This window comes from Aptenodytes patagonicus, chromosome 2, assembly GCF_965638725.1.
Source record: "Aptenodytes patagonicus chromosome 2, bAptPat1.pri.cur, whole genome shotgun sequence".
NCBI lineage: Eukaryota > Metazoa > Chordata > Aves > Sphenisciformes > Spheniscidae > Aptenodytes > Aptenodytes patagonicus.
The window spans coordinates 151,939,752-151,967,583 of NC_134950.1; the positions used below are offsets into that span (position 1 = coordinate 151,939,752).

General features: G+C 38.4%; 1 protein-coding gene across 5 annotated transcripts in view; it reads left to right on the forward strand.

Moving 5' to 3' along the window:
* The window catches only part of ARMC3 (armadillo repeat containing 3), a 73,071-nt gene that overhangs the window by 37,276 nt on the left and 7,963 nt on the right, over nt 1-27,832 (forward strand). For all 5 annotated transcript variants that reach the window (XM_076331686.1, XM_076331687.1, XM_076331690.1 and 2 more), the window contains 8 exons: nt 240-392; nt 517-622; nt 16,176-16,425; nt 17,473-17,609; nt 22,154-22,322; nt 23,224-23,324; nt 24,405-24,500; nt 26,004-26,093. In XM_076331686.1, the coding sequence (XP_076187801.1) occupies nt 240-392; nt 517-622; nt 16,176-16,425; nt 17,473-17,609; nt 22,154-22,322; nt 23,224-23,324; nt 24,405-24,500; nt 26,004-26,093 (1,102 nt within the window). The remainder of the gene's footprint in view (nt 1-239; nt 393-516; nt 623-16,175; nt 16,426-17,472; nt 17,610-22,153; nt 22,323-23,223; nt 23,325-24,404; nt 24,501-26,003; nt 26,094-27,832) is intronic.

The following is a 27,832-nucleotide window of genomic DNA, read 5'->3' on the forward strand; positions in this document are numbered from 1 at the left end:
GTATTTAATAGTCATCTTTTGGGCTTGATTCAGAGTTCACTGAAGTCTAATGGGTTTTGGATCAGGTCCTTTGTGCACATTTCTTTATTGCTGGTGCCTCTGTTACCAAAATACTTCCATTTCCGTGTTATCAAAAGCAAGTGTTATGTTGGAAACAACTATATGGAATCAAATTTGTGTCCTTTCACTGATTTGGAAAACGAATGCAGATTAATGCTATTGTTCTTTTTCATTTAAAGCTGAAAACAGAAAAATCTTAAATGAGGAAGAGGTTGAGAAGTGTCTCATAAACCTTTTGGAAATTGATAATAATGAAGTTAAAGTTGCTGCTTCCCAAGCAATTTCTGCCATGTGTGAGAATTTAGCTAGCAAACGTGCATTTGGACTCCAGGGTAAGTAAGGTGGGAAGGGATGAACTGAGAATCTGTGCTTTTCCTTTTATAAGGAACTTATTATAATTTTTCAGATTGCCATGGTTTATTTAAAGGTTCACGTATACAATTATTTCTTTCAAAGGGATTCCCCAGCTAGTACAGTTGCTAAGCAGTGCCAATGAAGAGGTAAAAGAAGCTGCAGTGACAGCATTAGCTAATTTGACAGCAGCCAGTCCTAGTAACGCACGGTGAGTCTGCAATAATTAAATTATTATTTAAAACACTAATCTGAACACAAGTGATAATATTTTTATTTTTAAAGAATGCCTCATCTTGTACTTATCCTACAAGGCAGGTCTGTTTGAATTTGACTGTAAGGCACTTTTTGGTACTTATGAGTCATCTGGAATAGGTTGGTTCTCATCAGTGTTAAGAGTTACACCATCTCTACTAACATTTGCTTTATCAAGGAAAGGTATGAAGCAGATGTAATGAAAGCAGAGATATAAATTATGTTTTGAAGAGAACATATGAAGAAAATATGCCTCGTAATCTAAGACATTCTATGTGGGGTATTTTTTGAAAATTCAAAGTCAGTAAGGTATCCTTTAAAATTTGATAGTTCATGCAACTTTTTTGACTGATTTAAACCCAGTCTTTGAGAGAGATAGCACTCAGATATTCTGAATATTGTCATTGTCTTTCTCTTTCTTTTTTTATTGTTTCCCAAGGAATAGAGAATGCTCATAGTGCATTCTCTAAAAGAAAAGAAGTGTAACTTCAGTTTCCAAAATAACTAACAAAGGATGGTTAGCTGACTGTAAGTCCTGAAATAATTGTATCAACTAAATTCTACTGTCAGTTGCAGAGTTCTGTTATCCCAACTCTATTAAAAGTTCTGTTCAGGGAAAAGAAACAGAGCGGTCTGACATATATGAGCAATCACATGTAACTAACAAACCATAAAATAAAATTCCTTAAAAGTTTCCTGGAATATACTCAAGGAAGTTGTAATCCATTCACAGGCATTCTTTGAAGTGAAAAAGTAAAATAACTCACCAAATAAATTATTTGTTTCAATTTATTGATTCAGCTCTAATAGTCACCAGTATTCACTTAATGTTACCAGATGGAGCCATAATTTGACACAAGAGAATAATACTCTGTTCTCAGATTCACATAGTAGATTTTTTTGTCTGATATTCTGCTCTCCTCATGTGCATGACTCTTCAGTTGGTGTCAGTGGGAGTCATACACACATAAAAAGAGCACAGTACTGGAGTCTAGGGGTCAAACTTTCAGCTCTGCTACAGCTGTTTTTCGTAGTGCAGCCCTTTGAGGTTTCACATTGTGAAAAGGGAATCTCTGGAGAGTTTTGAGTTGGTATAGCAGCTTATGCCAACTCATTCAGGTTTTTTTGCCAAGGAGATAGTCAGGACATTGTTTAGCTCAACTGCTAGAACAATTCTCTGAGACCTCAGGCAGGGAAATAGCTGTCTCTGTTCCTCTGCATTATAATGGAGTCCGTATTTGTTTCTTGCTGGGCAGAATCAGGAAATTATAAAGGTGGCTTACATATACTTCTCTCTCTTTGCAATCCAGCTCCAAGTACAATATGGAAGCACCAGATAATCTAATCACAGGTCTTCTGTGAAAATCAGGAAGCGATAATTTACATTAAATATGTATATTGGATGAATGCTATGTGACTATATAATTACTTCAAAGCTTCATTTCTAAATCAAAACCATTAATAAGTCATAGAAGGGTCCAAGTGTGACTAGGATCTGTAAATGAATATATAGAGTTGAACCCTCCGCTGATACAAATTGGTATAGTTCCAGCTCACTGACTGAGTATCTGGCCCATATTTATTTTACATTCACATAATAGGAAAAAAAATAGTTTGGAGAAAATGCATTCCAGATTGAGTTACCATAATCATATTTCATTCTGGAATATTTTGTGTGTGTGTCTTGTAAACCACTGAAAATAAGTGTATATATAATGAAGATGCTGATATACTTTTATAATCATGTGACTTTGCTGTGTAATTATGTTGACAATATTCTGGTCCCAAATGAGACTAATGAGACTAGTGCCCTTTTATTGGTTATATATTAGATTCTTGTTATAAACCCTCCAAGAATATTAAATCATAAAGCTACTAGTAGCAGCTAGACCTTATGTGGCAAGAACAAAATAGCTACAGTAAAGGGGAAGACTATTTACTATAAATGTTTTCACTTTTTACCGGCCAGCCAAAAATTCAATCTTGTTGAACTCATATACATGTGTTCTGCCATATTTCATTTCATGAGCATTTTTGCATGTATTATATTGATTGAAGGATGTGTACCTTGCCCTTTCATTTTGTACAGTATATATTACAGAATGTAAACGGAGTACAAGACACTGCTATATTTGATGGAGATTTGTTGTTCTTGTTAGGAATATTTGGTCAAGAAATGTCTGCTTTTCATATAATATGGAAAAAAATACAAGTTAAAACAAATTGTGTAACTAAGGCTCCCACAACAGCTAGCTCATAAGGATAAAGTCTTCCATTGATTACTAACACAAGAACAGCATAGGCAATGGGCAATACTACCCCCCACTAATGTATATTAACCTTGACCTTTAGGTGCTTCCCCACAGCAATGAAAGGCTAGTTCTATACCCCTATCCAATCAGTCCTTTGTTTTTCAACTGAGACAGCTAATAAAGGTGTCAAATATGGTGGAGGTTTTGTAATTAGAACACCTGTTCACGATGAACGGGACAGAGACCAGCTTCTCATTTCATGCAAGTCCCCAAGCAACCATGATTTGGCAAAAATAAATAAATTAATGAATTACTCTGGCCCCTGTAGTACTTTAACCAAGGACCTAGAGCAGAAGAGAACAAGTCCCATACCAACAGTTTGAGTTTTCAGGTTAACTGGAAAACATGGATTTTCAATATGATCTCTATCAGGACACATAAAAATTACTATAAATAACTTCTAAAATATTTCAGCATTTAAACTTTTGCTGCAGACCTGATGTTGTGTCATGCTTCAGTAGCACAAAGAAAAAAGTATGGTGGTCAAATGCCTCATTAGTTTACAGATTGACACCCCCAGGTGATGTTTTTATCGGAATTTTATCATAAAGTAATGACAGAATTTTAATGCTGCTGTATATTGATGATAAATTCTTGGTAAACTTGTTAATAATTAGGCTAAATAAAAATAAAATTGCAAAGTATACTGCAGTTTAAAGTCCCATGTACTTATTCTAACATACAGTAAAGAAATTATTTTGGGATCTTACTATGTGTATAGCTCTGAGGCCATCCTTGATATATGTGTCAGAATTTGTTTCTGTGGGTCTGCTGCTGGACAGAAGAGAATTATATTCAGCTGGGTATTTGCATCCACATTTTTTAATCCAGAACACTAACTTGCTTTATTGAAAATTGTATACAGTTATTTGGACAGCAGAATGCCATTTTAAAGAATCTGTGAAATCTGTCTATTTTTGATGTGTCCAAGCATCGGGAAATGTAGGCACAGTCACTTTATTATGCACAAATTGAAAAATTACACACAAACAAAGAAACAGCAGTGCCATCTATTGGACAGAAAAATAAATTATTCTGTGCTATACAACTAGCTACAGGACAAACATCTTACTTCAGCCTCTGCCTATTTTTTCCCATTTAGAATCACAGAATGATAGAACTGTTTAGGCTGGAAAAGACCTTTAAGATCATCAAGTCCAACCATTAACCTAACACTGCCAAGTCCACCACTAAACAATGTCTCTAAGCACCACATCTACATGTCTTTTAAATACCTCCAGGGACAGTGACTCAACCACTTTCCTGGGCAGCCTGTTCCAATGCTTGACAACCCTTTCGGTGAAGAAATTTTACCTAATATCCAATCTAAACCTCCCCTGGCACAACTTGAGGCCATTTCCTCTTGTCCTATCGCTAGTTACTTGGGAGAAGAGACCGACACCCACCTCACTACAACCTCCTTTCAGGTAGTTGTAGAGAGCGATGAGGTCTCCCCTCAGCCTCCTTTTCTCCAGGCTAAACAACCCCAGTTCCCTCAGCCACTCCTCATAAGGCTTGTGCTCTAGACCCTTCACCAGCCTCGTTGCTCTTTGGACACGCTCCAGCACCTCAACGTCCTTCTTGTAGTGAGGGGCCCAAAACTGAACACAGTATTCGAGGTGCGGCCTCACCAGTGCCGAGTACAGGGGCACGATCACTTCCCTACTCCTGCTGGCCACACTATTTCTGATACAGGCCAGGATGCCATTGGCCTTCTTGGCCACCTGGGCACACTGCCGGCTCATGTTCAGCCGGCTGTCGACCAACACCCCCAGGTCCTTTTCTGCTGGGCAACTTCCCAGCCACTCTTCCCCAAGCCTGTAGCGCTGCATGGGGTTGTTGTGGCCCAAGTGCAGGACCCGGCACTTGGCCTTGTTGAATCTCATACAATTGGCCTTGGCCCATCGATCCAGCCTGTCCAGATTCCGCTCTACGTAGAGCCTTCCTACCCTCAAGCATATCAACACTCCCGCCCAACTTGGTCTCATCTGCAAGCTTACTGAGGGTGCACTTGATCCCCTCGACCAGATCACTGATAAAGATATTAAACAGAACTGGCCCCAATACTGAGCCCTGGGGAACACCGCTCATGACCGGCTGCCAACTGGATTGAACTCCATTCACCACAATTCTTTGGGCCCGGCCATCCAGCCAGTTTTTTACCCAGCAAAGCACACACCCATCCAAGCCATGAGCAGCCAGTTTCTCCAGGAGAATGCTGTGGGAAACGGTGTCAAAGGCTTTACTAAAGTCTAGGTAGACAACATCCACAGCCTTTCCCTCACCCACTAGGCGGGTCACCTTGTCATAGAAGGAGATCAGGTTAGTCAAACAGGACCTGCCTTTCATAAACCCATGCTGACTGGGCCCAATCACCTGGTTGTCCTGTATGCACCGCATGATGGCACTCAAGACGATCTGCTCCATAACCTTACATTAAAGTATAATCAGTTATTTTCGCTTTTCATGTATTTAGGATAAGCTAATTGTGTTAAATATAAATATGATATTAGTTAGAAGTAACACACAGAAATAAGATCTCAAGTGTGCCAGTTAGTCAGACATTAATTTGACCAGTTCTTTTCTTCAGTATCATCGTAGCACAAATGCCATTTCTAATAGCTGTCTTCATAAATCTGGCAATGTCCGAATTCTGGGAACCTAATGGAGTTACCACTGAAGAAAAACATATGCTCTGAAATTTAGAGCTTTGTACTGGACATGAAAACTAATTAACAGCCTCAATAATATTTGTCTTAAATTGTTTATTTTAAGGGCAAAATTTATAGCATTCAGTTAGAGTTTAGTCTGGGGGAAGAAGGAAAGGGATGGTTTTTGTTCAGCTGTACTAAGGGCTGCAGGAAATTGTGGTACACGACAGACTTATGATCTGGCAGAATATTTCTCCTGGGGTTTATAATTAGTGTCATGTTACATATTTCTAAGTATTATATCTGGATTCAAGATAGTAAAATGTCATCCCAAAAATTGCCAAGTCAGCAAGCTTGATGTTATTTAATTTTCTAATTCTTGAATTCTTCACAGGAATCAGTGGGCCTATTTACATTAGCAAAATTATGTCCATATAGGTAATTACAGGCATTATCACAGCATCTGAATGTGTGCTTTCTGATATGTATCAAGATTTTCAAGATTTGGGAGTAGGTTGGGGGTAGGAAGGTAGTTTGGGAACTCATTGGTTATGGGCAATGCCCAGTGAGGAGAAAGCGAGTTGTTCCCTTGACTTCAGAGGGTGTTGCATCTATTCCAAACTGAAATTCATATACTGATCTAATGACCCAAAATAGATCCTCAGTCTATTCCGTGTGGATAACGCTCACCAGTAGTGAGAATCTCTGACCTTCTTAAATGGAGATTTACAGTATCCACAACAGATTTTTATTGTTTTTAAGACAGGTATGGCTGTCAAGGAATAAATTTAAAGAATGTCCAGTTTTCTTACATTTCAAATTTTGTTATTATCATTAGGAAGTAATGATTATTACCATTAGGTAGTAATATCACTAGGTTGTAATCTTGCCCATTAGAAAATGGGAAACTTAATCACAGCTTTTCTCTTTCAAGACTGTAGATGGAACCTAATTCACATAAATGGATCAATACTGAAGCGTTGGTATTATGTAACTTAATACATTTGCATGAATGTATGTGTTAATTTATGAGAACAGAAACAAAAATTTCTAGTGCATTAGAGCTACATTTAAAAACAGAAATAAGTCATAATCCATTGTATAGGTTTTGTCTTTTTGATGGTTTAATAGTTCTTCTTTATGACATAAGTTTGTGTTTTTGAAGGAGGGAATCAACAATAGAATGCCACTAGCTGTATTGTGTAAAGGTAATATGTTTTAATACTGACCCCTAGTGACAGAATTATATTTTTGAGCTACTGTGCTGCAAGATAAAGGGATTTTGTTGGGTTTTGTGGTCTGTGTTGTTATTTTTTACATTAGCGGCCATTCTGCTGAGCCCTATACAAATACAGTTAACTCATGCCATGAACAGATTCCTGTTTTGACTTTCTTTTACTGTATATCCATAGTGTGAAGGGTGCTTGTCCTGGTTTCGGCTGGGATAGAGTTAATTTTCTTCCTAGTAGCTGGTACAGAGCTGTGTTTTGGATTTAGGATGAGAACAATGTTGATAACACACCGAGGTTTTTGTTGTTGCTAAGTGGTGCTTACACTAGTCAAGGACTTTTCAGCTTCTCATGCTCTACAGACTGAGAAGGCTGGAGGTGCACAAGAAGCTGGGAGGGGGCACAGCCAGGACAGCTGACCCAAACTGGCCACAGGGACATTCCATACCATGTGACATCATGCTCAGTACATAAACTGGGGAAAGCTGGCCGGGGGGGCCGCTGCTCGGGGACTGGCTGGGCATCGGTCAGTGGGTGGTGAGCAATTGTACTGTGCATCACTTGCTTTGTCTATTCTTTTATCATTATTATTAGTATTATTTTCTCTTCCTTTTCTGTTCTATTAAACTGTCTTTATCTCAACCCATGAATTTTACTTTTTTTTTCCGATTCTCTCCCCATCCCACCGGGGGGTGGTGGGGGAGGGTGAGCGAACAGCTGTGTGGTGTTTAGCTGCCTGCCGGCTTAAACCACAACAGTGCTTTCTAAAGAAAAAAGACAACACAGTCATTACCCAAGACCTCACAAGCTTTTCCTTACAAGTTACATATTGACTTCCATTGAAAACTGCAAAATGTTTTATGGTAAATTTCTCCCTTGGCAGAAAAGCTGAATCAAGGCCTGATGCTGGATGTCATTCAGAAATGGGTTTGCACTGTGACTTTAACATCACATCAGATGACTGATACGCAACGCATGGACAGAACCCTAAATCAACCCCTACTGGCAGGTGCAAAATATTTCGCTCAGCCAGCTGTTGGGTTTGTCTCTTAGATTTGTGCAGATGTGGCTATGGAAAAGTCCCTCTATAGACTCAGATGCTGTAACTGCATTTTGTTCCCAGTACAGCTCTTCTTTCACAAAAAAATTTGTTGTGTATTTCCCTGTTTGTTGTTTTTTTTAAACTCTGTTGCCTATCAGGGGTTATACTGAAGACAGAGACCAATATAGAGCATTCATCTCTATCTAACACAAATTTCATGTCACAGCATCCTAAAGTGCATGAGAACCTAAGTGTATCCAAAATAGTTTCAGACAGAAAACAGAACACTTCTAAATTGGGATAATGGTAACTATGTAGAAGTTCTACCCCTTATAGATATAGCAAAATCTTTTGGGCTGTTTGTACTCTCCTACCTTCAAAGCCTTGCGGTATGATCACTATTTATCTTACCTGTGGAAGGCTGGAATTTCACTCAGAGCATGTGTGTTGTCATCTGTAACTTCCCAGGGTAGATTTCTGTGGGATCAGGTGAAACTTTTTCCTCCTGGATGGAGACTCCTGGGAGAGAAAACTGTGGTTTATATAGTGGCACAAGTACAATGATTTCTCTTGAGTGTGTAGCCCAACAATGACATTCAGTGATATGCACTGAGATGAATTATACTTTCTATGAATTAAAAGTGGTAAGGGTTATTTTACATTTGAGTAAATTTCAGACAAATGTATTGGTGCTTTTACATGCACATTTTCCTTGTAGCATATTTCTAAATTAAATGCAAATTATTTAAGTATATGTTTTAACTTACTTTAGTATAACGTGAAGTTATTTATTTTAAGTGTATATAAGGGAATTGCAGGTTTATGGCTGATCATGCAAACTTAATTCTGTCCTGCTGTGAATTTAACGTGTGCACTGACTGTGGCATGTTGTCTAATTGGACTGTCATACACACAAGGGGGTAAAAATAAGCTTTCACAAGTAACTTTAAACCTTTTGACTTGCAATCTCAGTAATTTTATCTTAATGTAGTAGTGTATGTGTACTTTCTTAGAGATTTAATTTTAAGAGAGAAAAATAAAAGTGTAAGTTTCTCCAATCTGAATCATCATAAGAGCTTGAACCTTTAGCAAGGCAAAACAGATTGCTGCCATTTGAGATAAGTTCACAGTTGTCCAGAAAAGACTTATCCAGAAGTGAAAGATGGGGTCAAGTTTCACAGTCAGAGTACTGTTAGTAGAGAGACTGACTTGGCACAGCTTTTTTGTCCTTCCTCAGCTGGTGCTTCCAAAGATGAAGAGGAGCCGCTGTCTCCTCAGTCTCTGTGTTCAGACGAGTTGTGGGGACCCTGCTTTGGCTTTTTCTTTCCTTCCCTTACACCTCCGTGAAGGCTGCTCTGGCAACTCCTGAATGTTCCCTGTTATTTTGCTTTTGTAACAGTGTGGATTCCAGACTCTCAACATTTGTGCCGAGTTACTGATTTTTGCGTGCACTGCTTCTTGGATCAGAAAAAAGAGAGAGGGGGATAGTGTCTTTTTCATGAGCTTATACTGGCCGAAGCTACGTGAGATCTTTAAGGGGCAAAAAGGCTTTCTATTGCTGAATTTAAAGCCTTTCTTCTAATGGTGAAAGTGTCAGAAATTCTTTATAAAGGTTGCAAATAATATTATAATTGAAAGGATCAGATATCATGGATAGATAGTTCATTACCAATGCTCCTATAATATTTTAAATCAGGTATACTACAGTTATAGAACAGAGAGCTTTGTAACTCTGCCAGATGAGTTCAATGACAGACATTAGAAAATCTCTGTGTATCTCTAAATGAGAGTCAGGTATTACAGTCCCTGCTAACCCAGATAGTTTAAGGTTTTATTGCTTCCAGACTGTGAGGTTTATTGAGTTTGGGGTTTGCTGATGTTTTAATAAGGTACTTGTCATTAAAAAAATAGGAATAGAGGGTTCAGTTCCTAAAATGAAAAATTAATGTGGTTTGTTGATATCATAAATATTTTTATTATAGCACAAAGGGGCCCCAAATTGTAGATCAGAGTCTCTTGTGCTGGATTCCCTTACTCAGAATAAAAATACTGACATTGATTTCCCTTGTATAGTGAAGAAAATGGAAGTAATATTAGTCTTTAAATAAAATACGAGTGACTATATACCACAGTCAATTGCTTTTGAAAATAATTAAATCACAAAGTGAAATTTTTGGTAAATCGGAAGACGTTTATTGGATGTGATTGTTCTGATGGCATAACAAGGCAAATGAAGAATACTAATACATTTAATAGATAAAAAGGAATATATTTATTGAGGTTTTTCGAACTTCTGGTTATGATATTCTTTCTCAGTCAGAAATTACGTAATAGAGCTGGGTCAAAAATGCCTTGTGTGAGAAAGAAGTCATGCGATTTAACACAGACAGAGTTGATTTTAAAAAATGTGTGTGTAATTAGATGCATAATTCTTATGCATAATTTACATGCAATTATGTATGAAAATGAGATATGCACAGCCATAAATGGCTTGGTAAGCACCTCACACACAATCACAGTAATTTTGCACAGAAATTAAACATGCAATTGCAAATACATTTGGAAAATGAAGTCCATAAGGAGTCCAATGGCCTTTGTGAGGAGGAAAAATCTGAATTTTTTCTGAACGGAAGTTGTGTTAGATCCTCAGTCAGAAGGGGGGAAGTAAACAGCGTAGACGTGAATAAAAATATATTTAATATAAACCAGTTTATATTCAGTTGTGGTAGAAGAAGCAAAACCAAACATACTTTACCATTTTTATGAAGTGTCAATCTCACTAGTGTAAATTAAGCACAATCCAGAGTAAACAGTGGTGTGAAGCTGCACCACCACTTTTCTACTCTAGCTCCCCTCCATGGGAGGTTGCTTAGGTTAGGGGTTTGGGGGCAGTCTCGGTGGTTTCTGTCAGCTCTTTGAACACTGACAGTTGCTTTCTCTATTCTGCTGAACCTTCTCTTCAGGAGGAAAAGCTGGCTGGACCATTCCCTATGCACTAAGGAAATAAATAAACCGTTATCTTTCTTGCCATGGCTAGGAGGCTTGGTTGGGGACCACAGCTATTAAGCTTGATGTGATGCCAACAAAGAGGTGGTTCTTGCCCCAGAGAGCTTACAGTCCTAAAAACAAAAAAAAGCCCACAGTTTTGGTCCAATTTTTGCTGATGATTGTTTTCACAACACTACCAATGTCTGAACTTTCCTATTGCACCCCAGACAACTAAAGCAACTAAATATTCAATTTGGTGAAATTCATGTGCATCTCCAAAGTAACTGTTTAAAAAAAGTTTGTATTGTGAAACTTTTGGTAATGATTTTATTGTCAACTTTTAATTTATTTTTGCAGTAAAAACAGTACAGAAAACATTTGTGTTTCTCAAACTTTGGCCATTTATTCTTTTGAGTCCTGAGTGATCTTTTAGAGAATTTTCAAGAAATCTCTTAATAAGTTGTTACAATGTATATTTAAAATTAATAATTTAAATTAAGTATTTATTATCTGACCTTTTAACGTTTGCCTTTCCAGTGACACTTGAGAAAAATATTTTTGCTATTCTTGAATACAATAATTTGAATTCAGCTGTAATCAGAATTTTACTGTTTCACTACAGGGCATGGTTAAGGTCATTAGGGTACCTGAACCGTGTATACCCTGGTTAAGGTAAATGCCTAACCCTGGCACTCTAATGATCATAACGATGTGCTTATAAATCATAGCATTTGAATTATTATAACTTTAATTTGAGCTCTGTAATTTCTACACCTATCTTGTCTGGTTTTTCTTGTTTGTTTGTGATTCAGATAGTCAGTTTCCACTTCTAAAAAAATATGGTGATATTGCAAATGCAACATCCTTTTTTTTCCCCCCTTGTCATTGTCTTCTTTCCTTTTCCCTAATCTTTTCTCTCTATCATTAGGGAAGTTGATGTATTTTGAATCTTCATACAACATGGAGGAAAAAGAGCTGTGGATTTATAAAATTTACTCCTTTTCCACATCAAAAAGTGTATACTTTTTTTCAGCTAAACCAAGGCTCCCGTATTCCTTGAGGATGTAATCCTATTGTGGGAGCACCATCTTAGTAGGATGTGTCTGAAGCAGAGTGTGTTCTGGAGGCAGGGAGAGAGGCTAGTGCTGATCTACATTAGGCAAAGACAGTGCTGGTAAAAGCTTCTTCCTCCCACTTTTGTTTCCTTGTAATAAAAAGCCTACACAGTGCATATCTCTGCCCAAGATGGAACGGAACGAGGACCTCCATATTTAGATCTTAATGTTGTAGTATTTCAGCACCTTAAAAACTTAAGCACATTAATTCTTTCAGCTCCCTTCTGAGGTCAGGCACTGCTGTCTCTTTAGCAGCTGGGGCTCTGTGGCCCAGGGTGACAGCGCTATTTCTGTGTTCTCTGGAGGGCTATGGGGTAAGAGAGAGTTCAACTATGGATTTGTCATTCTTCCTTCTTCCCTCATAACCTCTTCTATATGCATCTGTTATCAGGACACAGCATTTATGCCCTCTTAAAATCTTATTCTCAAAGGTATTGGTTAACTTCAACTCTCATTACCTGCTGTTGTTACTTCTAACATGAATTTTTTTTGCCTTGTGATCCATTGTGCTACTTGATTAAACTATACTCATGAAACTGTGATTCAAAATGAATCTGCGCAGAAGTAGAACGCAGGATTGAAATAAATATGTATGATCTTCTAAATCAGTGGTTCTCAACCTTTTTGAAGTTGAGTGGCACTTGAGAAAATTGGCTGTGCTCTGTACCTTGCTGAGGTCAGCTCTGAACACACGAGGAGCTGTCACCTTGCTCTTTTGTTAAGTACTTGTGTACTTGCTGGCTTTATGGAAATTATAGTAAATCTGCTTATAATGTGATTGGCTACGTCATTCAGTTCCATGTATTATCCTGGAATCAGTCTGTTAGGGACTATATATTTATTAGGATTTCCTACAGGAGAATACGTGTGTTATTGGGTGTAGTATAGGAGTAGTAAGTCCTATACTTACTGCAGAAGTATTGGAGATACTACACCTGTGAGGTGCAGTGATGCATTTCATGAGCAGTGGATCTGTCCCATAAATCCTGGAATTTCTGTGTATCCATTGTACAGGAAAAACTGATTTTGTTTGGGTTTTTTTTTCCTGGATAAGCTATGTGTGTGTATATTGTGTAATGCTGTAAATCTGACAGCTTATGGACATGCCTTACTGTGTGTGGCTGTGTGCATGTATGGTGAGTCTCTCCCACACTGCCAGCAGGTACATCATGTCATTGTTACACATGCTATGAATGTGATGTTTTCCGGAAAACTTGTGGTACATGTGGTATGTAGCTGATCCTTACATGTGCAATCAACATGTCCAGGATTTCTTCATATACAGCAGCCTGGATAGAGCTACAGCACTCCTGAAGCTAGAAATCTGGATACAGTTTTCATGGGGAAGAAAAGACAATATTAACCAGAGAACCTAGAAATACAGTGGCCTTACCTAAGTAAAAACAAACAAACAAACAAACAACAACACCCCCCAGAAAAACAAAATAGCAACCAAACAAAACGTTTTCAGTTCTTCTTTATCTGGTCAAGGAGGGAAGGAGAGGGAGGATACCCAGACAAGGGGAAATCCAGCTAATCGAAGACACTCTGAGGAGTGCAGTGCAGGACATCTGAAAACATGGGATTCACTTCTGAACAGAGACTGAAGTGCTTGCATTAAAGTTCCTGGTGCTCCAGAAGGATTAATTAGCCAACACCAAACTGGCCCTATACCTTTATGCTGCACCCAAGCTAATAACCCTACTCACCTTCAGTCCCTGGATTGCTGCCTTTTCCCTGTTTTTCCAAACTGTGGGGCTACTGCCTGCCTGCCAGCCTTCCTTACACCCATGTTCCAGCACTACCTGTGAGCTGCCACCACCTTATAGCTGAGGCAGAGATCAGACAAACAAATCCTGTTGGCTTCTGCTGCTTCATTCCAGGTATGCTCAGGAGTATCTGCATCCCCCTCTCTGAAAATGTGGTTTGGAGATACTTGCACTAAGATCGGTTCACAGTAAGATCTACGTCATGTTGCCCATGTAATGAGATTATATAGCACAGGTTGGCATGTATTCTGCTTTCTGTCCTGTTTGCATAAGAGCATGACCATCAGCATTCCCGAGGGTTTTTGTTTTTATCAATGCCTTGACAGTCTTTGATAGCATAAGTGTTTCTTGTATATGTAATACTTCTAAGCTTGTGTTTATTTTGTAACTGTGAAAGTTACCAAAAGGTTAGTTAGATTTTTGGTAAGATGCTGTTACAGTAAAAGTAAGGTTTTCACATCCAGATTTCTCTTATTAATGTGTTGACAGAAATTTAGCAAAACTTGTAAAAAATGTACACTCTTCTGTTGTTGAAGTGCTTAGATATGCTTGTATAAAGGTGGGAGAATTTTTTATGTTTTTGATATAGACAAAATGTACTAAAAGGGAGTATAAAAAAGCAGTTGCAATGAAAATTCAGATTGCCATCTGCGCATTTGCATTGCTAACAATATTGCCAACTTTTGTTTAACAAACAGATGAGCCCAATGTAAAATTACTAAAAGCAGACAGTAAATTGGACATATGCCTCAAATCATTTGATCAAATTTTATATACAAACTCAGAAGGAAGACAATTCAGTTTTTATAGTGTGCTGGTTTATAATGACATTGGAAAAAATACCACTGAAACGAATGCAAGATGATATAGACAAAGAAATAAGTTCCTGTTGTTTAGTAGAAAGCAAAGTTTTGGCAAGAAGGTCAACAAAAATCTTAAGTTATGGAATATCTTACGGCATTTGAAGGATGCAAACTACATTTGCATCAGTAGCCTCTTTTGCCTATGGCAAGGAAACCAAAGAATACATAATGAGGTGGTAATCCAGAAACGTATGCCTTTTCAGATTTGTTAGAGCATGGTCATTTCCCCTCAGCCAGGCCAGGTTCTTTCTTCAGGGTCTGCATCAGTTGTAGTCAAGAGTTTACTATCATTATAAGTCATGCCACCAGCTGCTTTCAAATACATTCTTCATCCCAGATATTAAATGTGAGGTTGACTTTTTTTTTTCTTTTAAAAGGCACTGTCCCGGTGAGTGCCGGAAGCAGAATAGCAGTGTTAAGACAAAGTGCTCGTAGGCCAGTTCCTTCTGCTGTGACTGAGATGTACGCCCACGTGACTATTAGTTTTGCAGTACATCAGATTTAAGTCATTTGCAAATGTGTCCTCTAATAGTGCAGCTGCCTGCACCTTCTGCGGTCTCCTGCCTGAAGTTGCTATTTCCTTAGTAGTGCTTCTTCAACTGTTTTTTCTTGGCTGTACTCTAACCTACATCTATGAAATGATCCTTAAAAAAATCCCAACAATCTTTCCCAATTTTGTTTGCAAACAGGTTGTTTTGCACGTCTAACTCAGAACTGGCCACCCCAGCATTTGTCCCAGCACTGCTGAGGGGCAGCACCCTTTAGCCATGGCTGCAATGATCATCTGGGAGCAGAGGGAATATTTAAACTGGATCTGCTGCTGATAGACTAGCTGATGTGGAACCACAGTCATAGCCAGCCCTGAACTTTATGCTGATGTGTCTGTTGTACTCCTGCTGTCTAAATCAGCTTGTATAAAGCCAGCACAATAATTTCTACATTGCACTGAACTGCACCATGTACACCTACTCCGTAAGAATGGCAGAAGCTTGCTGTGCTATGTTTATGCCACCTAAGTATCCGATCACAGAAATTTATGGAGACAGCACAAAGAACAACAACGTGATATTCCATGCACTATAATCCTCATTAGAAATAGCACTAGAATGATTATGGGGAGAGGTGATAAAACTCTGCAGAGGCATTTGCCTGGAACTAAAGATACAGAAATTCTGCATCTTTGAAAAGATACTAGATTTCATTCACTTGTTCGAAACCTCAGAAAGAATCCATGTCCTAATAAGTTAAAGAATCCAGAAGTTTGTGACTTGGTTCGTCTCTTAGGTTGTGCCTCTTGAGCTTCACACTGTGAGTCAAATATAGTTAAGGCATCAGAAAGAGGGGTGTCACAGTTCAATTTTTAATTTCAATTTCATACTATAATTTAGAATATAAACATCAGTCTTGCAATTTATTGCAGGTAAGCAATATTTTATATTCTTGAAATGTAGTACTAATTTAGTTGGTAAATATAACACACTAAGAAGAAACGATGGTCCTAAAATAACAAAGATTTCTTTTTTCTCCTTCATTTTGCTAGTGCTGTTGCTGAGGCTGAAGGAATTGAGCCATTAGTAAATACCTTGAACACTCAGAGGGATGGAGCCGTTGCTAATGCTGCCACAGTGCTAACAAATCTGGCCATGCAAGAGCCATTCCGCATAAATATCCAGAGCCGTGGTGTTATGAGTGTGCTTGCAGAACTGCTGCGCTCGACCAACAGCCAAGTGCAAAGCAAAGCAGCATTTGCTGTGGCTGCATTTGGTTGTGATGCTGATGCAAGAACTGAGGTAAAACTCTTCTTCATAGTTACGGTTATTTGTAACATTTCTAGATCCTGAGGTTGGTGTTACATTTACTTAGGATCTTTGTATTTTGTATGTCTGTCCTAAAAGTCCACAGGTTTCTAGATAATAACTAATTTTTCACTTTCCTCATAGGCTCGTTCAGCTGAATTTAGCTATGTTTGTCATGAGACCTTGGAAAGGGTTTTCTTTAATTTGTATTTTTACTGATGTATTTGCTTGCACCAAATTAATGTTTTACAGCTTTCCAGTGGCTTCAATGGGCTTTAACCAGGGCTGCATTGATTTATCTTGATTTATAAGATACTGGATGTGCATGGAGTAAATGTAATTCAAATAAAACTCAAAATAAAATTAATCCCTTGACCAGTGGCATCCAGCAAGTTGAACTTTTCGCTGTTTATCAATGGTGATATTATTTTCTTTTCATAAATAAGGATGATGCTATGTGCATTCATAGACCATAAGCTGGGGATTTCTCATGGGTCAAGGCTGTTAATTAGGACATGAATTAGGGGCATAGATAATTAATCTATCTCTTTCAGTGTCCTTAAAATGTCTTTCTCTTCAAAAATCCAAATGAGCTATATTTCCTCCAGCATGTATGGGAAAGATACTGTGGCACACAAGAGAATAGGATGTTAATAAGATTGTCATACATGCAATACAATACAAATTCAAATACACTGTGATGTAAATTAGCTGCTAGGAGGCAACAGAACACAGAAAAAGCTGTGTAACTCTCTGTGGCAGGGTTGGGTTGCATAGTCTCTTCAGTTTCCACACCGCAATCTAATAACTGAAAAGCAAGCCAGAGCCAGAAGGGATGTGTGCCTTGAACCACTCTGAAGCTTGCTTCAGCTCCAGCCTATGCAGGGTTCACAGAAGCAGAGAATCCCCACAAATGGCCTTTCTACCAGCCCAGCATAGCTTTTCTACAAGGCTTGAATGTTTCAGAAGGTGAATTTCACAGGCTGTTCTTGCTGGGACAGATGAAATATGTAAGTGGCAATGTCTTCATTTTTTTAATAGTTAAGAAATGCAGGTGGACTGCAACCACTCGTTGAATTGCTGCATTCTAAGAATGAAGAAGTCCAAAGAAATGTCTGTTGGGCTGTTATGGTCTGTGCAAGTGATGAACTAACCGCTGTTGAACTCTGCAGGCTAGGGTGAGTAGAAATAGTATCAAGGGGCAGAGGGAAGATTTTGATGAGAGAACTCTATTTAAAGTTGATCTTTACATATTTGTAGCAGAATAACAAAGTTAAGCTATACTTTCTGGTAAGCAGAAACTACTTTTGCACCACAGATGTTACAGATGAAATGGTATTGATTTTAATCTGAAGAGAGAACTGTCTGGAATTATAAAAATGTTTATTGTTTCTGTGACTGAATTAGGCTTTATATTGAAGATGTGCTTATATCAGTCAAAATTAGGGACTACAGTGCCCCATTGTCATGGTTTAACCCCAGCCGGCAACTAAGCACCACGCAGCCACTCTCTTGCTCCCCCCTCGGTGGGATGGGGGGGAGAATCAGAAGAGTAAAAGTGAGAAAACTTGTGGGTTGAGATAAGGACAGTTTAATAAGTAAAGCAAAAGCCACACACGCAAGCAAAGCAAAACAAGGCATTCATTCACTGCTTCCCATCGGCAGGCAGGTGTTCAGCCATCTCCAGGAAAGCAGGGCTCCATCACGTGTAATGGTTACTTGGGAAGGCAAACGCCATCACTCCGAACATCCCCCCTTCCTTCTTCTTCCCCCAGCTTTCTATGCTGAGCATGACGTCATATGGTGTAGAATATCCCTTTGGTCGCTGGGGTCAGCTGTCCCGGCTGTGTCCCCTCCCAGCTTCTTGGGCACCCCCAGCCTACTCGCTGGTGGGGTGGTGTGAGAAGCAGAAAAGGCCTTGACTCTGTGTCAGCACTGCTCAGCAGTAATGAAAACATCCCTGTGTTATCAACACTGTTTCCAGCACAAATCCAAAACACAGCCCCATACGAGCTACTATGAAGAAAATTAACTCTACCCCAGCCAAAACCAGCACACCCATATATGAGAAACTGAAATTAAGGTTTCAGGCTAAGTTCAATATACAGTAAATTGTACTTATTACACACAGGCTAAATTTGGTTTACAAACTCTGGTTAACTGCAGGTGTGCTGAAGTGTCATGTAAAAGCAACTCTCTTTTATTCCTTCTTAGAAACTCCAAGTTCCATATATTAATATCTGAATTACAAAAGTGTCGTGGTTTAATTTCAGTCGGCAACTGAGCACCACGCAGCCGCTCGCTCACTCCCCCCCACCCGGTGGGATGGGGGAGAGAATTGGAAGAGCACAAGTTAGAAAAACTCGTGGGTTGAGATAAAAATAGTTTAATAATTGAAATAAAATTATAATAATAATATAATAATAATAATACACAAAGCAAGTGATGCACAATACAATTGCTCACCACCCACCGACCGATGCCCAGCCAGTCCCCGAGCAGCCGCCCCCCCGGCCAGCTTTCCCCAGGTTATGTACTGAGCATGACGTCACATGGTATGGAATGTCCCTTTGGCCAGTTTGGCTGTGCCCCCTCCCAGCTTCTTGTGCACCTCCAGCCTTCTCAGTCGGTAGAACATGGGAAGCTGAAAAGTCCTTGGCTAGTGTAAGCATTACCTAGCAACAACTAAAACATCGGTGCGTTATCAACTTTGTTCTCATCCTAAATCCAAAACACTGTACCAGCTACTAGAAAAGAAATTAACTCTATCCCTGCCGAAACCAGGACAAAAAGCTATTTTAGGATATAAGAATTATGGCACAGGGCTCCTTATATAGGGTGACCCTTTTAGTTACTGTTAAATTAAAAGATATGTAATTGCCTTGCTCCCTCTGCTGGACACTTCTCTGATTACTGCACAGATACTTATCTATGAGGGGATTCTGCAGAGTGAGAATCTCAGAAATTTAGGTCTTGTGGGACCTCAGAGTTGATGTTATCCATCTGCCCACTGTAAGACTGACATATTTTTGCCTGTTAAGTGTAAATACCAATTCTGAGGGGGTTTCACAACTTTCCAAGGTAACCTGTTCAGTGCTGAAGTATCCTTACAATTAGAAGGGGTTTCTGAGTTCTAAATATCCCTTACAGCAAATCAATTCAACTACATGTTGTCCTACTTTGAGTGGGATTGAATAACCACCTTTTTATAGCAATTTGAGTTTAACTTACTGAATTTTCTCATGTTCTATGTCTCTCTCTCACTTTCCTTTTCATGACAAAGTAAAAATGTTAAACTTTTTGTTTTGAAATCTTGTATCATTTTGTCACACATCTCTGAATTTCTCTCATTTATTTATGCCATTTGGAAGTGTTGTCTCCCAGCCTGGATGAGGTACTTCAGCTGAGGTCATACCACCATCAAATAAAGCTCAGTAATTATTTTCTGTATCTTGCATATAGCACTGTTCTTATTTAATCCCTTCTTTGTGACAGTATCGGAGTAGGACTCTAATTTATGTGTCCTTCCAGTTTGACAGCATATTATTGACAATAATACATTAAGCATAGTTTTTCAACCAGTCAGGCACTACTTCATGTTATTTTCATATAGATCGTATTTCCCTGACTTGTTCATGAGTATTCAAGTAGGAGTATGTGAAAAGACTTATTAAAGTCAAAACGTATCTCAAAGTCAACTCGTATCTCACATCTACTTCTTCTGCCTATACATTAAGTCAGTTACCCTATCACAGAAAGGATTAGATTGGCTTTACACGATTTTTTCTTGACAAATACATAATGGCTATTTCTTACCATCTTACCTCATGTTGCTTGCAAACTGATTGGTTAATAATTTGATATGGTGTCCTTTGGACACTGAAATTTGGCTGAATGATCCCTATTATTCCCTTGTTCTTCCTTTTTCAAATCTACATACTCTCTTTGCCCTTCTCCACTCTCCTGGCACCTAGCCTGTCCTCCCTGAATTTTCAAATATAATTATAAATAGTTCAGAGGTTGCTTTTGCCAAATCATAGAGTAGTATGAGGTAAGTCTCCTCAGGCACTGATAACTTTGTCTCTTCAAACTTATTCTAGACATGTTAAGCCTACTGTTTCCACCTCCTTGTTAATATTACTGCCAGGCATCTGCCTGCAACCTTTTTATGAGAACTGAAGCAAAAAAGGCATCAGACACTTCAGTCTTTTCTGTGCCATCTGTTATGAGTTTTCTTCCCACATTGAGTAATAGGCCTACATTTTCGTCTCTGACTTGCAACATACAAAACATTTATTTTTGTTTCAGTCCCTGAATAGTTGTATCTCACTTTGCCTGTAGGTCTTTTGGTTTTTTCCCTTACTTTTTCTTCCCTGTTGGAAGTGTCAGTGTTTCCATTTCTGTATGAGTCCTTTTTTGACTTTTGGGTCTTCACAGAATTTTTGGTGTAGCTGTATTTGTCCCTTTTTGGCTTGTCTTTCCTCCACATGAGGCTAATGTGCCATTGTGCCTGTAATGTCATCTGTCTTCGACACTGCTATACTCATTAGGCTTTTCTTACTCATTTTCGCCTTTGAAATTCTTTCTTGCATTACTTGCTGGTTACCTGACTTTGTTGCAGTATGCTGTGTGACGAATAGCCTGTACTGCTGTTCCACTATTTTCTCCCATTGCTCTCTTCTAAAAGAGAAGGTTGTCATTTGCCTTGCCTGAAAAACTTGTTCTCTGGAATCCATCTGATGTACCTTCAGAAGTCTACATTGTAAATGTCCACAGCTGAGGCTCCCTGTGTAGTTCACAGAGACAAATGGGCAGTCTAAACGTGGAGTTCATTTTATATATATATATAAAATTGATTCCTTAGGATGCAAAGAATGTCTGCATGTGTGTATAGACACACACAGATATAAATTTGAATACACACGCACACACACACACGAATATATATCTCCCTCTTTTTTCCTGTTGTTTTTATTCCTAAACAGTTCCAAAACTGCACTGTGTTAAGTTCTCCTGATTCAGCTTCCTTTTTCTTCTTACTGACCTTTTCCTAAGTTTCTCAGCTCAGAAGTTATCCGTATGTGGGTTTCAGCACCAAAACCAGCTTAAGGAATGAATTCCTGTCCTCCCGTGTCCCCGCATGATTATTTGTTTCTACCTCCACGCTGCAAAAATCCTGCACCTGGTGATGCTGACACAACTGCTTGTGTTTCCATGCTCATCTGTGTTTTGAAAATCTCTGCCAACTATCCCTCCTCAAACACAGTAACAGTCCTAAACCAGAAGGATTCACAGATTGTGTAATGGAATCTGCAAATTGCATTGCAAATTGGAGAGAGAGAGATTCCCCGAACTGTATCATACGGTCAGCTCTGAACATTATTCCTTTTACTCTGCTTTTACATCCTTTTTTTCTCAAGTTCTCTGTGTTACCTAACATCTTTCTGATAAAAGGTTGTGGCATCCTGTCAGCATTTCTCTGTGTAGCTGTTTAACTGCCTAAAGGAATTGCTTTTTGCTTTTAAGCACTGCAAGGCATTTTCCTCCCATAGAGAGAGTTCTGTGCAGCACAGCCAGCTCCTTGCTGGCCCAGGGGGCACCAGGCTAGCACTTGGAAATGAATCTGTCTTGGCCTTGGCAATGCTGAAAACTAACTTTGAATAGTATAATAACAATTAATTGGTATTTAATGATGAATTAGCCTTTGTATTGTGTTTAACAGTGCTTTAGACATCCTAGAAGAAATTAATCTATCAACAGGGCGCAAAAATAACTTCAGTGAAGCTGCTCTGCAAAAGCTACTTGACAACAATCTTTCCCAAAAGTACAGTCAGATGGGATATTTATCACCAAGTAACATCATTACTGATGGATTCTATGACTATGGTCAGGTAAGCTACTTGAAATAAATTTTACTCTACTTAGAGTAAAATTTTCTTCTTGATTTAGAAAAAGTAAGAGTATTATAGCAAAAGTCAGAATCTGGCTACGTAAAATACTTTGTTTTCTTGTCCTGAAGTTTCTCAGCTTTTATACTAATTTCTTTTGATTATCTTTCTTCATGGATGAAATGTCATCATCTTCATGCTATCCCCCAGTTGCTATCTTCTTCCCAATCCTATGTGGGCTGTGCAGCTCCTAGTTCCTTTCCAGATCCTTTCTCAGACCTTAGCTCTTCTGGTCTCTTTCCCTGCAGTATACTTAATACTAACCTGACACTGAATGACCTATGGACTTTTTGTTTGTTTAGTTTTACGTAAAGAAGGAGAGTGTTCATGTTTTCACCTTGGTCATGACCCTTTCTCTCACAAAGCACTGTTTATATATGAAGAATGACTCCACTATGTATCACTTGTTAGTGCTGTGTTCAGTTTAAATCTGAGAAGGACTTTTCAAAATGCCCAAATGAATTAGAAATACTAGTCTTACTGAAAATCAGTTAAATACCTGCTCCTAAAGCACTTGGTTGCTTTTGAAAATTCTATCCTATATTGTAAAGCCTTCAGAGACAGGAACATTTCCTTAATTCTAGAACTGTTTGGAATGACATAGTAACAATAATTACAAGTTAAATTATTTATAAACAATCTTTTCTAAGAAAATTGATGAAGAAAATGCAACTGAAGAGGAAACCAATTTCACATATTTTGAATGGCTTTATAAGTCCTTATGTAAGTCTTCTGTTAAAGATTAGGAATTTTAGATTACTCTTTAGGTATCTTTTAAATATTCTTTTTCTCTTCATCTTTAACTGAACAGAGCACCTTATCTTTTATTCTAATTTTCTTGTAGATAAAACGTGGAGTGAAATTTTTATCTTTGGAGGAACTGAGTATGCAAGAGCTTACTGACCGTCGGGCCATAATCTTCATTAATGCTAAACCACAAGAAGAGTAAGTCATGTTTGATCTACCAATGTTTATTGCAATAGCTCATCTTTTCCGTCGTTTCCACTGTTTCCAGTACAAACTACATAGTATATATATACACACACATATATAAAATAGAGAGATCTCAGCATAGTGCTTCATGTCCTAGAAGGCAAGGGATTTGTGTTTTATAAAATAAGAATTTGGAAAACAACTTTTTTTCCCTCTAGACAGAAAAGATTTATTCACTTGAGTTGCTTTTTTTTAACTTAGCCATTAAGACTCATTCATTTAACATGCTTCCTGATGGTGGGACACCCAGTGTTTTATTAGTTATAACAAAGCTTATCATCTGCCATAATAATTATGTCATCTAAGCTGAATGTCAACATGCGACAATGAAACCTATGATTTGATGATCTTCTTGCACAGACAAATGCATGGAATTTTAAGCACAACATCCCAAGAGGCAGGACAAAGCCAAGCATGAAGCTTTCAGGCTTAATAAAGAACCTGTGTCCATTTCTTCTCTGTTTAAGTTTAGCTAGCCTAACAAATCTTCTTAGATTTGAATGCAGGAAGTTGGTATTGGACTTGTTTAACTGGGAGTCATTTCCTGTAAACAGTCTCACAGATCAAAGAATGCTCTACCAATATTTTGCAAGTCCAAGACCTTCTTCTCTGTCAACACATCACATATTTGGTTTACAGTATCATTATCTTCCCTTTTAAGCTTGTATATGACACCATAAAGATGTCTGAGAATATCTATGAAAAATTAAACTTCCATGCTCTTTGTTGATCCCTAGAGTTGTCTTTAACTATCAGGTTTTCTTTCTTTGCCTTTGATACAGCTTCTTGCCTCTGCACCTCAGCAGTGGTCTTACTCCCCAGTTACTCTTGTGTCCACCATTTGGTATTCCATACTTCATTTTTGATCTCTGAATCAGTATCCGGTTTATTAGTGGTTATGTTATTTCTTCCACTTATGTACTTCCTATGAATATATTTACTGTCCTTTAAAATCAGAACTCCATTTTCATAGTTTAACATGCAAATACTATCTCTGCAAACAATATGCAAAAATATCTTGTTCTGTTTCAGTGTCCTTGCAGTAGAGGAAAAGGCACAAGATTCATCTTATGAACAAACTATCTTGTCACCTTCTATTTCAAGAAAAAGCAGCAGAGAAAAAGCAGGGTATGGTCTTAAGATTTACTTGTCAATGTTCTGTTATTACTCTCTAACATTAGAAATAGAATTCTGATTGTAAATAGTTGTAGAAACTTTCCCAACAGAGTACAAATGCTCAAATACAATGTTAAATATGTTTTCAGAGTCTTTCTTTCACCTCCTAATTGCAGTAATCTTCCTTTGTCTATCTTAGTAATGATTTGTCCTCCCTCCTCATGCTGTATTTGAACATCTCCCATTTATTTGGCTGTTTTTCCTTTCAGTATCCCTAGGAGGCAGTGAAATGCTGTTATTTTACAGCTTGACAACCAAGACACAGGGAAATTAGGGTAGAAGTTCTTTCTCAGTTTAGAACCTAAACCCATGAAAAGTTCCTACACTGCCTACATGCATCCTTATTTCTAGATTAAATTTCTTCCAGTGAAATTCCATAGATGACTAAAAGCTGAGAAGGGTGTGCTCAGAACTGTCCCAGTTTTGACAGCAGCAAACCTAAAAATGCCTTGCTCTGGCAGGGCTCCCTCTGATCCATACAGTCCTGCAGTTCTTTCTGTGGAACTGATCTGGTGGGCATGTCTGCTCATACCAAATAGGTCAGAATCTCTAACCTTCTTGTGGGAAGTTAATTTCCTTCTTTTACAGAAAGAGGATCTGAGCCTGCCCCTCCCACCTGCAGATAGCTGATCACATGATATTTGGGGTTCAGCAGTCTCGTTCTGGTTTGTTGTAGCTGTTCGCTAACAAAGAGGCATAATGAACAGAGCTTTCTACTTCAGCTGTTAGGGCACTTATCTGAGAGAGTCGAGACCAAAGTTCTAGTCCTTGTCTTGATGACTTTTAATATAAAATGCTTAACCCTTAGTTTGTTCCTGTGGAAGAAAACTGAACCATGGTCTCCCAACTGAACCAGTAACTCTTTATGTAAAACAGCAGCACAATCACGACCACAACAGTGCCTTTCAGAGAAGGCAGGTGTACATGCCTAATTCCAGGGGAATGTTCAGGATTCCAAAACCAGTCCAAATAGAGCCTCCTTGCCATCAATGAGATGGTGTCTAGTCCTTGATAGGAATGTGATGTAACCTACAGCTCTCCTTGGCTTTTCTGTTAGCTAATTTAGTGAGCTGACTATTTATTATGCTGGTTTCTGTGGGTCCCAGTCCTGACTTCCTAATTTTCTTTATTTTATGGTATATGGGTCCTTGGCCATGCCTCAGGCCTGTTAATTCTAGTCAGTGGTGGGCATTACAAAATGCTAAGTGCTGCAGGGTTTGAAAAAGAGGGGAGAGATGGAGTGTCTGTTGTAGGAACTTAGATACTACGTTTGCAATTTTTAGCTTGGAGCTCCTCCATGAACTATGATATGCTACTGTCTGTACAGGCATTTTATTGATAGAGATAATGGTTGATTTCTTAGACTGCTTATATATTTCTGTGTATGTATGTATCTGTGTGTGCTTGAGAGATGAAATCAAGAGAAAATTGGAACCTGCTTTGTGATCTCAATAGTTCAATGGTATCTCCAATGGAGGAAAAGCAGGAGTTATCTGGACAACGGTCTTCACTGAGCAAAAGCAGCACTAGAGAAAAAGGCTTAAGGTATTATACTTTGAATTATATGTGTATCAGTTTGTTTAGAACTGACATGCAGATTGTTGACAGATAATAGCTACTGACTGTGAAGGGTTGAGGTTCTGACTTAAATCAGGACCCGAATTGTGAGATAAGTCTATCCAAAAGTTATTGACTTACAAGGCAGACATTTACATTTGACTAGTTATTTGGACTGCAAGCACTTCTGGAATTCAGTTTAAATCATTTTGTAGTAGATACCTGAAATGGATTATATGAATTGCATTGTGGACGGTTCCTGTAACAGGATGCAAAAGGGTAAGTAGATACTGCATCTTGAGTGTCTTACCAGGTCTGTTCTAGCTTCTGCTCTTTTACCAGGTCCTCCTGATGCCCAGCATGCTCTGATCATGACCCACCATGCATATGCCAGTTTACTCAAAGGGAGCAAGAGGCAAGGGGAGATACTGAGCCCCAGTTATGTTTGCTCTGCACCAGTGGGGGATTCCTTCATCTCAGAAGATGCTCTAGAGTCATAGACCATGTTGCATAGTCTCAAGCAGCTGTGCAGAGCTTAGAGACCTGTCCTGACAAGATAATATGTTTGTTTATAACAGTGTGAGATGAGGATACCCTTGGATAGTTGCTTTTTAATGTAATTTATGTCAATTACACAGTAAATGACTGCTTTGTTAGCAACCATAACACTTTCGGAAAGCAAAAAAATTTATTTAGGGAAAAAAAAAATACCTGGCTCAATTTCCCATAGTAAACTTGCAGGGATACAAAGAGTTCTTTCTTCAAGTATGAAATAATTGCTTTTGAATGTCATGATGAAGCTGTATGATTTATAACCCCATTGTCATTCACTTTGAATCCATAATTCATACATCATTATTATTATTAATTTGTGAGATATATGGAAGTTACTTGAAGGTCAGTATCTGACTCTAAGTCTCAAACATGCTTAGACTTTTTCCTACATATTTTTTTCCTTTGATCATATGTTTCTGTTCATCATTATTTTGCGAAGTACTACTGAACACAGTTTAAAGCCATTGTTTTGAAAAAGTGATACTACTTTATATAAACCATAGCTGAAAGCTAAGAGAAAGGGCAGTTGTAATTGTCTGCTGGAAGTGTTTGAATTAGATGTAGAGGAAGTGCCTAGTTGATGGTTTGACATATATTTGCATAGACAGATAGCGACATTTTTGATCAAACAGTTGCATATCTGATATACACACTGACTGGGCTAAAAGATAATATTTAATGTAGACTGATAAATGTGCATTTATTCCATGCTACATTCCAGTACAGCATTTAAGGAAATACTTTCCAATGCTCATTTATGCCTTTTCTAAAGACAGTCAAGGCATTAAGCTATGCAAAAAAGGAAAGAAAATAGGTGTCATGGCTGTCTTTTGGTGGTAGGATATTGTACTGGCTGCCTTCTTCCTCACACTGACTCTCTGGTGACCCACTGGACTTTCACACTGAAGTTGCAACAGGAATCGGAAACAGCTTGGAGACTATTAACTGCCATGAGTTCTCCTTTGCAATGTTCTGCTGCATTTGCAGCAAGTATGTCTCACGAATAGTAAGACAGCTTTGGGAAAGGGGAGTGATTTTTTTCTGATGTCATCATTCCCATTGGTAAATAAAATGGGGGTAAAAAAGAGGATAGGGAAAAGATAGCAGAAGTCTACTGCAATGGTTACTGATTATTTTATAGCACTGAACTGTAAGACAGCAACTCCATAGTT